The sequence below is a fragment of the Anguilla rostrata genome, chromosome 7 (assembly GCF_018555375.3).
Source record: "Anguilla rostrata isolate EN2019 chromosome 7, ASM1855537v3, whole genome shotgun sequence".
Taxonomy (NCBI): Eukaryota; Metazoa; Chordata; class Actinopteri; order Anguilliformes; family Anguillidae; genus Anguilla; species Anguilla rostrata.
Genome location: NC_057939.1, coordinates 42,884,203 through 42,898,352, shown reverse-complemented (window position 1 = coordinate 42,898,352; position 14,150 = coordinate 42,884,203). Strand labels below are relative to the sequence as shown.

The 14,150-nt window shown below is 38.1% G+C and overlaps 2 protein-coding genes across 4 annotated transcripts; both read left to right on the top strand.

The window, feature by feature from the left end:
• The first annotated feature begins 511 nt into the window (after positions 1 to 511).
• LOC135259748 (secreted frizzled-related protein 2-like) lies at positions 512 to 3,883 on the top strand. Its single transcript, XM_064344457.1, has 3 exons — positions 512 to 1,204; positions 1,582 to 1,662; positions 2,314 to 3,883. The coding sequence occupies exons 1-3, from the start codon at positions 709 to 711 to the stop codon at positions 2,616 to 2,618; spliced, it is 882 nt and encodes a 293-aa protein (XP_064200527.1). The 5' UTR covers positions 512 to 708; the 3' UTR covers positions 2,619 to 3,883.
• A 1,435-nt stretch (positions 3,884 to 5,318) lies between these two features.
• On the top strand, positions 5,319 to 13,189 carry rnf175 (ring finger protein 175). Of its 3 annotated transcripts, none has more exons than XM_064344454.1 (9): positions 5,319 to 5,442; positions 6,969 to 7,009; positions 7,769 to 7,910; positions 8,771 to 8,925; positions 9,428 to 9,535; positions 9,809 to 9,929; positions 10,023 to 10,156; positions 10,785 to 10,886; positions 11,502 to 13,189. In XM_064344454.1, the coding sequence occupies exons 1-9, from the start codon at positions 5,422 to 5,424 to the stop codon at positions 11,620 to 11,622; spliced, it is 945 nt and encodes a 314-aa protein (XP_064200524.1). In that variant the 5' UTR covers positions 5,319 to 5,421; the 3' UTR covers positions 11,623 to 13,189. The 3 variants fall into 3 exon arrangements, with proteins under 3 accessions (XP_064200524.1, XP_064200525.1, XP_064200526.1); XM_064344455.1 differs by having other exon boundaries at positions 5,327 to 5,442; positions 6,972 to 7,009; XM_064344456.1 differs by lacking the exon at positions 5,319 to 5,442 and adding an exon at positions 5,502 to 5,520.
• Positions 13,190 to 14,150: the final 961 nt, after the last annotated feature.

Here is a 14,150-nt window from a genome sequence, read left to right as displayed (position 1 = left end):
ATAGACAAGTGGGCAAAAACTTATGTTTCTTAATATAACTTAATTGAAGCTCGAGTTATTCGTCGTGCTGGTCCATGTTTCCAACATATTGCATCATATGAATTCCGCATAGTTCATGTCACCATTATTTTAATTAATTTAATTAGTGTAGCCTAATCCGCTTGGATTGTCACATTATTTTACAGCATGTAAAACGTGCGTGATACACATTAGTTAATATATAAATAGCCGTACATTATTAAATCAAAACATTTATGAATTACATTAAACTGAATCATCTGGAAAATTCTGTTAGCCAGTTTTATGGGTCGTTTATTTATTTGTTTCTTATTTTATCAGGCGAAAACATTTTTAGAGACCGTGTGAGATTATTCACGAGTATGGTGCTCTGGCTCTTGGGGCTGGTGCGAAGTAGCCTACAGTACCTGATTTTGCCTGAGATGATCCAATTAAATTGGACCAATCAAACGTGGCCTCTGAGTGGAACTCCTCCCTACTTCATGTAGAGTAAAAGAGACGTTCGGACAGTCCGCATCCGTAGCTGTTCTCAACGTAAAGGAACGCTATTTATGAAGACGAAACTTTCTATGGATGCCGTCAAAATAACACTATAGATGGGTTGTTAGACTTGCGTAAAAAGTAAACTATCAGGACAATTGCAATTTTTGATTATCAACATTATTAGTATCTTCATTTAGGTGACTTGCAATGAAGCGTGCCACATTCATAATATTTGCACTGGCATTACCTGGATGCCTGGAAGCGATTCATGGGATATACTCATTTGGTCAGTCCGAGTTATTTTACAAAAAGAACAACTGCAAACCCATCCCTGCAACTCTTCTGCTCTGTCACGATATAGAGTACACTGAGATGAGACTCCCTAACCTTCTTGGACACGAGACAATGAAAGAAGTGCTCCAGCAAGCATCCTCGTGGATTCCTCTGGTCCAGAAACAGTGTCACCCCGACACCAGGAAGTTCCTGTGCTCCCTGTTTGCTCCAGTGTGCCTGGACGATTTGGACGAGCCCATTCAACCATGCAGGTCGCTGTGCGAGACGGTCAAGCAGAGCTGTGCCCCGGTGATGTCGGCTTTTGGCTTCCCGTGGCCGGACATGCTGGACTGTAATCGCTTCCCACTGGATAATGATCTGTGCATCCCGCCAGCCAGCATAGATAATTTTGTGCCAGTTACCAGAGAAGGTAAAGTATTTGTTCCTCTCCGGAAAAGGCAGATATTGGTCCCATTATGCGATGCAATTAATAATCTGTGCTGTGTGCGAAAATAGTAATAAGCGTTATTTATAGGCCATGTCATAAACGTTGTTTATACGTCAGACTTGTTCATTTATTACTGTACCTCGCTCACCTGTTTGTCATTATATTTCCCATAACCAACGCATACAGCTAGACAGAAACATATAGTTATTTGCAAATAGCTTTGTTAATTATGCAGCAATTACTACTGTGTGTTTGGTATATTCGTTTTACTATGTTATATAAATTCTAAAAAGTATTCACAGTCAATATATTCGTTTACGTGCAACTCCATAATTAATAGAAATTGCTTTCTATTTCAGTGCCTAAGGTGTGTGACGCGTGCAGAGAGAAAGAGGAGAATGACAACGAAATTGTTGACAACCTTTGTAAAAATGACTTTGGTGAGATTTTATTTCTTGATAGTCAAAATTATTTTAATGACTCACTTTGCATGCATCATTTCGTGTCTCTTGGCAGACCTTTATCAATCTTTTGTACCTGTGGGGATGGAAAATGCTGTGGACTTCATATCATACAACCTAATAATGCAAAACAGATTTTCACTATGTTTTCCATTATGTACATATTTTAATATTCCTTAAGCCACCCAGTGGACCTATCCATAAAAATATATTCTTTTCATAAAGAAATGCCAGTTTATAATGTATAGAATAGAGAAATGTATTAATAATCAACAAAGGTTACTTTCTAAATTTTAAGATCAAAGGCTATGTACAGTATATTGCTCTTCTGTATTGCCTGTGTAAACACTGAGCCCGACTTTCCACTGAGGTTATCTGGCATTTATTCTGTTACTAAATGACCAGGTCATTGAAGGTGACCTTGTTATTGATATTGTGTAAGGGGATGATTTGAACCAACTGCCTTTTGGTAGCCTGGCTTTGTGTTTCCTATCATTTGCACTGAGCTGGTTCACTGGCAGTGCCCCCACCTTCAGTGTCTGACCTTCTCTTCATTTTTAATGAGAAGCACAGCCCACGGATCTGAGACCATGTGGTGTCTCTGGCTTACACGTGTTGTTGACTCTGCAGCGCTGAAGATCAAGGTGAAGGAGATCTCCTACATGAACGGAGACACCAAGATCGTCCCGGAGACCAAGAGCAAGACCATCTACAAGCTGAACGGCGTGACGGAGCGGGACCTGAGGAAGACGGTGCTCTGGCTGAAGGACGGCCTGCAGTGCACCTGCGACGAGATGAACGACATCCACGCCGCCTACCTGGTGATGGGCCAGAAGATGGGGGGGAACCTGGTCATCACCTCCCTGAAGCGGTGGCAACGCGGGCAGAGGGAGTTCAAGAGGATCTCGCGCAGCATCCGCAAGCTGCAGTGCTGATCAGGGCCCCTGCCCGCCTACCGCCCGACGCATATCGTTACCCCACCCCCCCCCCCCCCCCTTAGCACCGCAGGCCTTTCCACACCACGCACAACCCGCCAACAAAGTGCGTGACTCGAGAAGCCCGGGAGAATTTTTTTTTAAAAGGTTGAATTTCTAAAAGCTGCTTTTTATTCAGCGATGGAGGATAAAAGAGCTTTGGTTTTGTATCTTTAAGTTTCCATTCTGTCTGCAAAAGTGTCAGATTTCTCATATTAATGCAGCTATATTACTTTCTTGATAGAGCATGAATTAACCATGGTGCAATTGAGCCAGCAAAGATCTTTCACTCCAACTTTACGTACACAAAATCTATATTTTTTACATAAATATTTGCAAATATGAAATTCTTGTTTTTTTGTTGTTGATTTTCTGTCATAATACTGAATTTTTTATTGATGCAACACTTTTTATATGAACAACAGTAACTGTAAAAGCTATGCTTTGTATAAACATTTTAATAGCACTGATGATGTAATAAAAGGGTGAATCATTGGTTGTATTGTTGTGCACTGGCTCGTAGCTTAGCAATAGATTTTTTTACCAGTTAGCGCTTAACATGTGTGTTAAATCAGATTTAAATATATTTGAATGTTTAATATGAGATTACTTACCCTTGGTTTGCAGTCATTGATACATTGAGTAACAAATTTCATATAGTGCTACACTTTCATGTCTAAGAAACAAATTGGTTTAACACAATAAATGCCAGCATGTTGATTAAATGTATTACCATTCTTTCTTAAAACACATTACTCAAAGATCAAGAAAAAGCACATTTTGCCTGGATGGTTTTTTTTCTTTCAATTTCCTGTTTCAATATATAATTCAACCTGTTATGCATTTATGAATCATTTGAAAATATGTCAGTTTGTAATATAATGCTTTATGTATTACTCTGTAAATATTCTGAAAAACATCTTAAATGTGTAAATACCTGTTCTAAACAATTTACATATGTAATTGTTTTAAGGATCCTATTGTTCCCGCAGGAATTAATAACCTTGGACTGTGGCCATTAGGACCAAATGCTCCTTTTGTATTCTGGTTGAGGCTGTTGGCCTGTCTACTGCCAAAATAAGGCTCAAACTGAATATTTTGTCGTAACATTATGTCATTTTATACTTTGTAATTTTATATAATATCCATAAGTTTTCCCTTCCTTTCCTCTTCCTCGTTCTTTGTACAAGTATATGATACAATCTAAATAAATGTATGTGGATTAATGTGTCTTTAATGTACGTCTAAAATGAAAACATGTAACAGGATTCCTAATTCATAGTATGTCATCTAGTGGTAAAACTGGGTAGTGCAAGCCAGGGACATTATGAAATGGTTCCATTTCATTTCACTATGTTTATATACAGTGCATATATATATATATATACGCACATATTTGCTATCATTTATTTTCATTTGAGGGGCTCAAGAGTTACAGAAATGTGAAATAATCTCCCACACACTGCAGCCTGTGAAGGGGCTGAGGGAAGATACAACAATTGTTTCAAGACACAGCAGGTGTATGCACAAAATGAAATGATCAAAAAGTATGTGACTCACAATGTCAATGGAAACTGTAAGTGACAATGTAGAAAATTTAGCAAAAGCAACAGAACAGTAGCATTTCCCTTCTCAATTCCCTTTGGCTTATATCTAATCAATCAAATCAACAAACCCGCTCGGTTGAATTACAGTCAAGAAACATTATCTACACACCATGAAAGACTCAGCAACAAGCAAAAGCAACAAGGGTCTCCTGTACCTCCCACACTCCTGCAGGCACAAGATCAAAATCAAAATGAACACACTCATACAACACTGGTGAAACTACATATACAAGTTGTTTCAGTTCACAATAGCAGAATATCTATTGCATTTTCTGATCACGATTTCAGTCAAATTTTTACATTTTGTAAAGGTCATGGCAAATAAAATAAAATCCTGCCTTTAATCTGTTATTTATGTGAATGTCATTCCTAGTCCCTATGTTGGCACTAAGCCAACCCCAAACTCTCTCCCTGGTGTGTAGTGTCATCCCTGATGTCCTGTCTCTGCCCCTTAATATGCTATAAGGATGACACTACACAGAGCATCTGTCTAACATATTGTGAGTACGGCCTTTATTTGACAATGTTTGTTAGCCAACCGCCAAAAAAACAAAAACTCAAAGAAGAATTTCGAAATGAAATTAAAGGGGAGACTCCTGAAAACAGGATATGATTTGCATCCAGGATTCTTCAGCTTGAAGAAGTATAGGGTAGCCTACATGTTCTCCAAAATTAATTGGTGGTGGTGTAGGTTTCTGTAAATTCACAGTTTTTGTTTCCTGTGGATGTGATCAGCTGTTCGCTAATGTTGGTTTCCAATCGCTTTGACGGAGGTGTAATGAACAGGGCAGTCAGCTGATGAAACTGAGATGATAGGATTCCCATGCATTCCGTGAAACAAGTTTACATACAAATGTACAGACACCATCCATGTTTTTGTACACACTAATCAAAACTTTCAGAAACGTGAGAGATAATGGGTTAAACGAGTGAAGAGGCAAGCAGTGCGATTTAAAGCAATTTTTGTGGACCTCAGCTTGACAAAGTAAAGTCAGCGTTCACGTGGGCATGCTTTACGGTAGTTACGTTAAACTCCTAACACAGCTCAGTAAAAAAGAATCCCATTACGTTTAGAGCGCCACGTACATTCGTGAATAGTAGTTTTCTTGAAGGATGAATCAGCTGGCCGGTGTACGTAGACTACTGGAAGAAGAGGCATGGCTGCAGGACAGGCTCAGGTAGCAAGCTAGCTAGCTACCTCTTACAAATTGTTATTGAGCAGGCATACAATAACACAAGTGGGCGTTGATATATTGGTTGGTTTGCGCATTTAGTTATGTTTTTAGTGCATGCGTTGTAACGTCTGGTGTACGATCCTTAACCCTTGCCCTCTCTGCAAACGTGGCTTGCAGACAAGGGACTGTGTTAGCATGCATGGTACACAGCTAGCCAGTGTGGTATCGAAATAACTGCATGAAGAAAATACATATGGCTACGCACAAAGGCATGTCTCTGTTATGAAATAAACCGAGGGCTACTCAAACATTATACATCGACCGGAGAAGTCCGGGCGAATTTATGTAACCTTCCTCAGTTATGGTCAGGAATATTAACTAATGTTAGTGCTTTGAAACAGTCGTGACACATGTGTGGTTTGATTTCGTGAAGTGTGGTTTGATTTCGTGAAGGGGTTGCTTAACATCTGCTGGTTGGTTGTTATAGGGGTTCGTTTGATTAAGATGGGCCCTAGTTAGGTTGCTCGATATCTGTAACTTAATTAAATAGCCGAGGTTTATTTGTGATTGCTTCATGCTTTTCAGTACTTGACAATCTTGAAAAAGATCTGAATTGTACTAGCTTTAGCGGTGTTTGCTAACTTGTCATTGAGTTACACATGAGACCTCCACAATCGCTGAATTCGAAAATGGGAGAAAAAAGTCAAATTCTTGTTTCGTACACGTGAACATCATTTTTTAATAATAGTCTTTAAAGTATGATCAGTTATGTCCTGGGAAATATGAAACTCAGAAATGCTGTATGCTACTAACGTCAGTCTATTGATTATGTAATTGATTTTCTAGTCTCTCTCAAATGGTATGATTGGTTGTATGGAACAGCCATCGCTATTGATCATTGTATCGCTGGCCAACTGATATGCAATTCTTAAAGTTGAAAAAAAAAAAAAAAACATTCCGTGGTTGATACAAATACTGTGCTGTCAGTGTTGATTTTAGGGGGCGTGGTATACTAAACTGTGTAGGTAGGCAGGGTAGACGTTTGTTAATTGTTTCTTGCATCTTGGAAATATTAAATTCGACTTTTTAATGCTTGCATGATAGCCTAAATAAATTCTTTTGGCAAGCTCATCAGCACGTCCAGTGTTTCACCAAGGCCAACTGGAAGCTCCCCAATAGTTTGTGCGAGTTTCCTTTTCCCAAAACACATTTATACCAAAATATAGTTTTTTACCATTTACTGTTGTCAGGGTGGGAAGTGGAGTGAAAATTGACACTGTCTTAGATTTTATTAATGATAGTGTTTTTTTTTTCATTGGTCACTGCTCCAAGGTTACAAAGTTATGAGTGTCAAATATCAGAAACATCTGAGAGGTCAAGGTTAAAAATTGTCCAATTTCCCCAGAACAACCTGTCAGTTTTAATTTGTTGTGGAGCATGATCTGGGATGCCAAGGAACACACTGTGCCGGAATGCTGTGATTTCTGTACTTGTTCTTTCCTTGATTTTAGCTTTTCTTTTTCCTTCAGCAGGGTGATCTTTTGAATATGAACCACAGAGAAAACTGGAAGTAAGTACTGTATTTTATGAAGCATTCAGCTTTAGAAAATCCTGTCTTCTGTCTGGTCATATGCATTTGTTGTGTTATCAAAGTTTGTCATAAGGCTATCCACCAGAACATTTCTCATGCTAAATCATTCAATTATAACGTTCTGTCTTCATCCCATTCCTCACTCTGTTTGCTTTAAAATGTTCATTGCCCATTCCAGTTTCCAGTAACATAAATCTAAAGAAAAACACATTTTCAATATTCAAAAATGCCAAGATACTCATACACACAAAGCACTGTTCAGAAGTCATTCATTCAAACTTGCAAAATGTAGGCCTGCCATTAAAAGCGTTGAAATCAAAATCAGGCCATGTTACAAGAAACAATATTGGCTGTCAAACTGTATTCCAAAACTGTGCTACCCAATGTTTCCTAAATGATTCAAAGTAATTTGGCCCAGGGGTTTAAAAAAAAAAATCTTATCATCTTAAGAGAACTTGTAACTTGGCACCATCCCAATAAGTATGTGTCTTTTTAACTTTTTTTTTTATAGCTGTGAACATTAAAGTCCCCTGTTTATTGTATTTACCATAACCCTCCTGAGTTTCTCTCTGGCAAAATAGAATAAATATTTATGTCCGAGGAAGACAGGAAGCTTCAGAGTTTTTTTTCCCCTCCATGATTCCAGTTGAAATTGTCGGTCCCAATATGAGCTCATTGATAAGGTGAGGAAAGGGCCACTCCTCTGTAGTCCTCCAGTGACTCCATTCTCCTTCCCAGGGTGCAGCATGAGAAGCTCCACGTTAAGCATCGCGGTCACGAGGCCATGCACGCGGAGATGGTCCTCATTCTCATCGCCACCCTGCTGGTGGCGCAGATCGTCCTGGTGCAGTGGAAGCAGAGGCACTGCAGGTCCTACAACGTAAGTATAGTGGAGCTGGACTTGGGTTCGATTCCCAGGCTGGCTGTGGTCCTGTTTTTTTCCTTTCAGCAAGGTGCTTAATCCATATTGGTATATGTGTGTTTGTACAAATGGGCAATCTGTTAATATATGAATAGGTCCATCTTGAGGAATGTAATATTGGTACTCATAGCGTCTAATTTTTTGAGTTACTCATTGTTTTCTGTGCAGACTTCACTTTACAGAATGTCAAAAATAATTTAATAGCTTGGCCTTGTCAGCATAAAGAAAGATGAGTGTCGATTGTTTTTACTGTAAGTGCCTCTCAAATCAAAACGTCTCCTTCTATTCCTCTGTATTATACAGTATTGCAGTGCATATCTGTTTGTTGGCTCAATTCCACTGTTATTCTGAATTTAGACTCCTGCCAGAATTCTGCCCTTCTATCCCAGCAGTCTTTGTGGCTAAATTAGTCTTGCTCTTCTGCAAGGAGACAAAGGTTTAGAATACATTGTTTTCTCACTATTGTTGCACTTATTGTGCAATTAAGGATCCATTGGTTTTTTCATGCAGTTCGTGCTTGTCTGGATTGCCCTGAACTGGCGAAGTTGGTAGACAACATTGCCGTGGCTAGACAGTATACAGTTTATGGAGCCACAGGTTTAGGTCTACCTTTTCATATTGCTTAGCCTACTGGGGCACAAATAGATTTGCATAATGACAGATGTTTCAAGAATTCGAAAACATTGAAACATTAGCGCCGCATTTTCACTGATGCTGGAGTTTTTCTCTGTAATACTTCTTTCATTTTAGCTTTAAATTTGGGCAGAGGATGGTTGCTGATTGTGTCTCTAACATGCTCCTGATCTTTGCTTTGGCAGCTGGTCACCCTGGTACAAATGTGGGTGGTCCCTCTGTATTTCACTATAAAGCTGTACTGGTGGCGCTTTCTCTCCACGTGGGGGATGTTCTCCGTCATAACCAGCTACGTCATCTTCAGGGCCACCCGTAAGCCCCTCTCTGGCAGGACCCCTCGGTAGGTACTCTGCAGAAGTCCAAGTTACTCCTTCCCCTACGTCTCTGAGGCATTAACACAGAACCCAGGGTGGATGGACATACCAAGTGGTTTCATTTCAACACTGTTTGGACCTGTATGCTAGATGTGTCCAACTAAACCTTTGGTTTAATTCAGATTCTGACTACAAATGACTTTGCATTATTGTTTTTACCAACATTAATCATATTATTAAATGACAGTCATTTTTGGCACATTTCAGAGAAATAACAAAGTCCAGATACATTTCCTATTTTTCAATCAATACCTGGTGTGAATAATCTCCTAGTACAGTAGTAGTGTACAGGGTTACGGGTTTGAACCCCATGTGGAAAGCTCAATGCGTACATGTTAAAGGTGTATTGCATATAATGCTAAATTCAAGCCCATATCCTGAACAAAAGGACATGTTGGACTGAATGGCAAAATCCTAGCTGCATGTTTTTTTATGTTGATGCCTTGTACACTTCCATTTCTTTTTCAGGATGGTATACAAGTGGTTCCTCCTCATATACAAACTGAGTTATGCAGTTGGTGTCGTTGGATACCTGGCAATTATGTTCACAATGTTTGGGTTCAATGTGTTCTTCAGGTAGGAAAATTTCTTCTTTAATGGAAACTGTGTTAAGTGCCATATTTCAGAGAATAAGGATATTAACCTAACCGTTGTTCTTCTGTTGTTACACGGAGATAAGATCAGTTACACGTAAGTACAATCTTAGTCATATAATAATGGGGGAAAAATGATAATGTTCTGCCTGTTTTTTTTAGTTTTAAGGATCACATGAGTTTCTGCTCTTCAGTCCATGCACTGCTTCCTCTCTGGTGGTTTCTCTTTAAGAGAGCAAGCCTTGTTTGCCCACAGGATTAAAGCAGAGGATTCAATGGACGTGGGCGTGATTATGCTGTTTTATGGCCTGTACTACGGGGTCATGGGCCGGGACTTTGCCGAGATATGCTCGGATTACATGGCCTCGACTATCGGTGTAAGTGACCCACTTGACCCCTGAATGTGTTACGTACCATAACCGCAAGAGGAAGGCCGGGTCGATGGTGAAATATTGCTTTTATTGTTTCAGTATTACAATGTCGGGGGCATGCCTTCTAGAAGCCTCCGCGATGACATATGTGCTGTGTGCGGGCAGAAGATCTTCGTGGATGTGGACGAGGAAGGGATTATTGAAGACACATATCAGCTATCTTGCAACCACATGTATCCTTCTACCCTTCTGTCTCTGTGTGGAAGTGACGAGATGTGCAAGATCATTCAATATGTGTTAGGGTGGAACAGTTGTATGCACGTCTTTATCATACTGTCCCATATAGTGTCAAAGTATTTTCTTTGATATATACAGTATGTAATATTGCATATATTTTTGTAGCTTTTCAGGTTTTGTGCATGTCATAATATTAAGGTATGGCTCTCTGTCTCTCTCACTCACATTCTCTCTCTCACACACACACACACACACATATGTAATGTACTGTACATGCTCACTTTAACACATTTTCTTGTATATTCCTACATATGTATTTTTCTTTTGTTCCTTCCAGGGAAGTTTGTACTAAAATACACCTTGCATAACTTCATTGTAGAACTGCAGATGGGTCAGAATTGGTCTCCTTTTGCCTCACATTTGTCGTCTTTTAATTAAGTCCATTTCTATGGATCCAGTGACCTGAATTATACGATTATTAAACTTGCACACAGAGGAACTGCTTAGGTGGTGAAAACACAGCTAAAAATAAAGAAGGAGACAATCTCTTCTGTAAGTGTGTCAGAAATTATCCATCTTAGGCAAGACAGTTATAAGTTGCGCCTTAACTCGTCTCATCAACAGATTTCACGAATTCTGTATCCGGGGCTGGTGCATTGTGGGAAAAAAGCAGACCTGCCCCTACTGCAATGAGAAGGTGGACCTGAAGAGAATGCTGAATAATCCGTATCCTTATGTTTTCAACTCATTCTCAACTCCTCTACAAGTAAAGATTCCTTGTTTGTGAATACACATGATTCATAGACATGTGAATCAGGATGGCACATTTAATTATTAATAGTCACTATTTAATAGGGTGTATTTGTTTCCTGTTATGGAATCGTGGCCATTTTATATTTTTTGGAATAGATATTCAGGGTTGAGGGTAGCTTGTCTCTAGTGTTTCTTTTGCGCCTCTACATCTTGAAACCTATGCACTTGTTGTACGTCGCTCTGGATAAGAGCGTCTGCTAAATGCCTGTAATGTAATGTAATGTAATGTCTCTGAATATTCAGATAGTTCCAAAGTATTTATTCTAATTGCTGGCACATATTCACAGTTATCAGTAAATGGAAAGAGTAATTAAGAGACATTTTCCTCCTTAAATCAAGTTACTGCTTGAAAGGTTATGCAAGCTGTGAATTGATAATTAAAACTGAAAAAAGCCTTATTGTTTTGAAAATGGATTCAGTCATGCATTTCAGAAGTAAGAGCTACTTTGAATGTGAGCACCAATATTTGGAAAACTCACTCTGCAGCAGAAACTAATTTGTATGAATTTCCTTTACCATGGAAACCAGCTGGGAACGCACACATATGCTATACGGACAGTTATTGGACTGGCTGCGATACCTTGTTGCTTGGCAGCCTATAATTATTGGCATTGTTCATGGTATTAATTTCTCTTTGGGACTTGAATAGTACTTTGCAGCATTGCGTTTAGATTAATAATTTGCATGTATGTATTATTTGTAAATTCTGTATTTCATCATGTATAGGCAAAGGAAACTTTTATATGTTATAATTTATTGAAAGAAATGGTTTACAGCACTAAAAGCCTTGCAGTTTTGCACCTCACCATCTCCAACGTAAAAAAAAAAAAACTATCTGAACGTAAAACAGTAATTGCTTTGCTCTTTGTACATAAAGTACCCCCCAATTTCACATCTAATGAGATAATTTATTCAATAAAAATCAATATATAGTAGCAGGAAGCAAAGTTACATAAACCTGGATGCTGTTCTATGGCATGCTTCTAGAAAAATTTTCAAGCAGTTGCATTATAAATGCATTCAATGTTTTTTCAATTCAGTTTAATTTTAATTGTGCAGTGCATTTTACAGGGATGATGTCATATGCTTTGCTGGAAAATTGGGAAAGATGCCAGAATTCCATGAAAACTTGCTTGGTCATTACATTTAAAAGAACGTATTGTAATTTTGCTGTAATGTGATATAATGGGCTCATGGAACATTCAGTGGACTGCGACTTAAAATTAAACAAAGATAATACTCTTGTTTGTCAGAATTGCAAGATAGATAAGGAAACATTTTCATTTACAAAATGAATTTAGTAGGAAGTTTCTTTTGCATTACAATTTTGGTTTTGACAAAGGCAGTTGCCAAAGGTCAGTGTTTATTCAACTTCCTGAAATGTATTAACTCATTCATGAAGTTGTTTATCCAAGGACAATGTCAATAAAGTTTAGACCAAATAGAACCAAAAGCTAATAAATTAACGAGAATAAATGATCAATGCAGGTCAAGAATGTGTAAAATGTTCACTGATGTGAATTGCCTGTTGTTATTATAATGAGTAGCACATTTTTCCTCACAGCAAATCATTGCCAAACAGTAAGAATTTAACATAAGGTGCAAACAAAAATTTATATTTGTGTGCAAATTTTATATTTCTTTGCAAACTGTACATTTATGTGCATGTTTCTACTGGAAGATTATTTACAACGGTATTGATTTTTGCAGCCATTTAGCTTGAACTACTCATATTATGGTGTTAAGGAAATCTCATTTTTGATTAACTTACTCTAAATAAATACATTCATACAAATCACAATAAAGAAGTGTTTGAAAGCTAGTTTGAAATATGCATGAAAGGAGGAATACAGCATATACATAAACCTGAAAACCAAAAGGGAACTTGTTTTTAACATTCTAGAGCTAGATTATTGACATTATTGTGTGTATTTTATATTTGGTTGTTTAAAGGACACTTGCTTTATTGCTAATTTTTAACATGTCTTTTTTACAAAACAGGATAACCCATTGGCCACAGGGCAGCCTGAGGGTTGCAATGGTTTATTTTTATAGTGTGGAGTCTTCTAGAAACAAAGATTCTCAAGGGCTCTTTGAGCTTACTTTAACTGTTGAAGTTCCTGTCAGTATTGAATTATGGCCAGGAATCTAGAAATCCTCCAGTTGAGCTTCAGCTGTGTTCCGATGCCGTTGGAAGAAATAAAATGTTTTTCTGATTTGTTTTTCATGTTGTCTCTTCAGTGCTCCTTGGGGTTCTTTTGCCAATAGTCTGCTGGTATTCAGCATAATGACAAACACAATTGCCAAATAAAAGGTTGTTGCAATATATAAGAGTCTGTACAATAATACTATTATGTTTTAAAATTTCACCTCACCCATTGATATACCAACTGACTATTAACTGGGTATTTACATTCCACTCATTAGCATACCGACTTAATATGAATTGGTTTGTTGAAGTAAACCCCTCTCAATGTCTTGCAGTATCCTCCTGCTTGAATGATTCAGAAAATGTACTGGTATTCAAACAAAAGTCAATAATTAAGCCATATTATAACAACGGTGCAATTTCAGATTGAGTACTTGCCCAAAATAAGGCAAACACATTCACATGACATACACATTTTGGAAGTTCTTCCATGGATACAGTAATTTTAACAGCTGTTGACGCCTGTTTCAGGGAATGGTAAGAATCACCTGAATCCAGAATCATTATACAGGGCCGACAAGGTCAGAAGAAGTATCTGGAAAATGTCTCCAAACTTGGTTCAAATCTATTGTTACAGCTTGTTTTAGCAGTATGGGCGCCAGTACATGAATACTAGTGTTACTTGTACTCATACTGCTGTAATGGATTTCAGCAAGTGGACTGTGGAGAGAGCTAATGGAGGTATAACTTTAGTTAGCTTTCAGTCGTCTTCCACGTTCCTCTACAATAGTGTGAGTCTTTGCCCATATTAAGAGAGTAAACACATAAAATAGAATATAGGAAATATATAGGGCTGGAGGAAATGAATAATTATGAATAATGGATTTAAGTTTTAAAAATAAATGTTCAGGTTTCCAATCTCACACAAGTGTCAGCTTTGAAATGATGCCTTTTTTGCTGTTTAATTCTTTATTTATTATGTAAAAATTGGTATCCTTTACAATTATATTTTTAATAGTCGTGTTCCA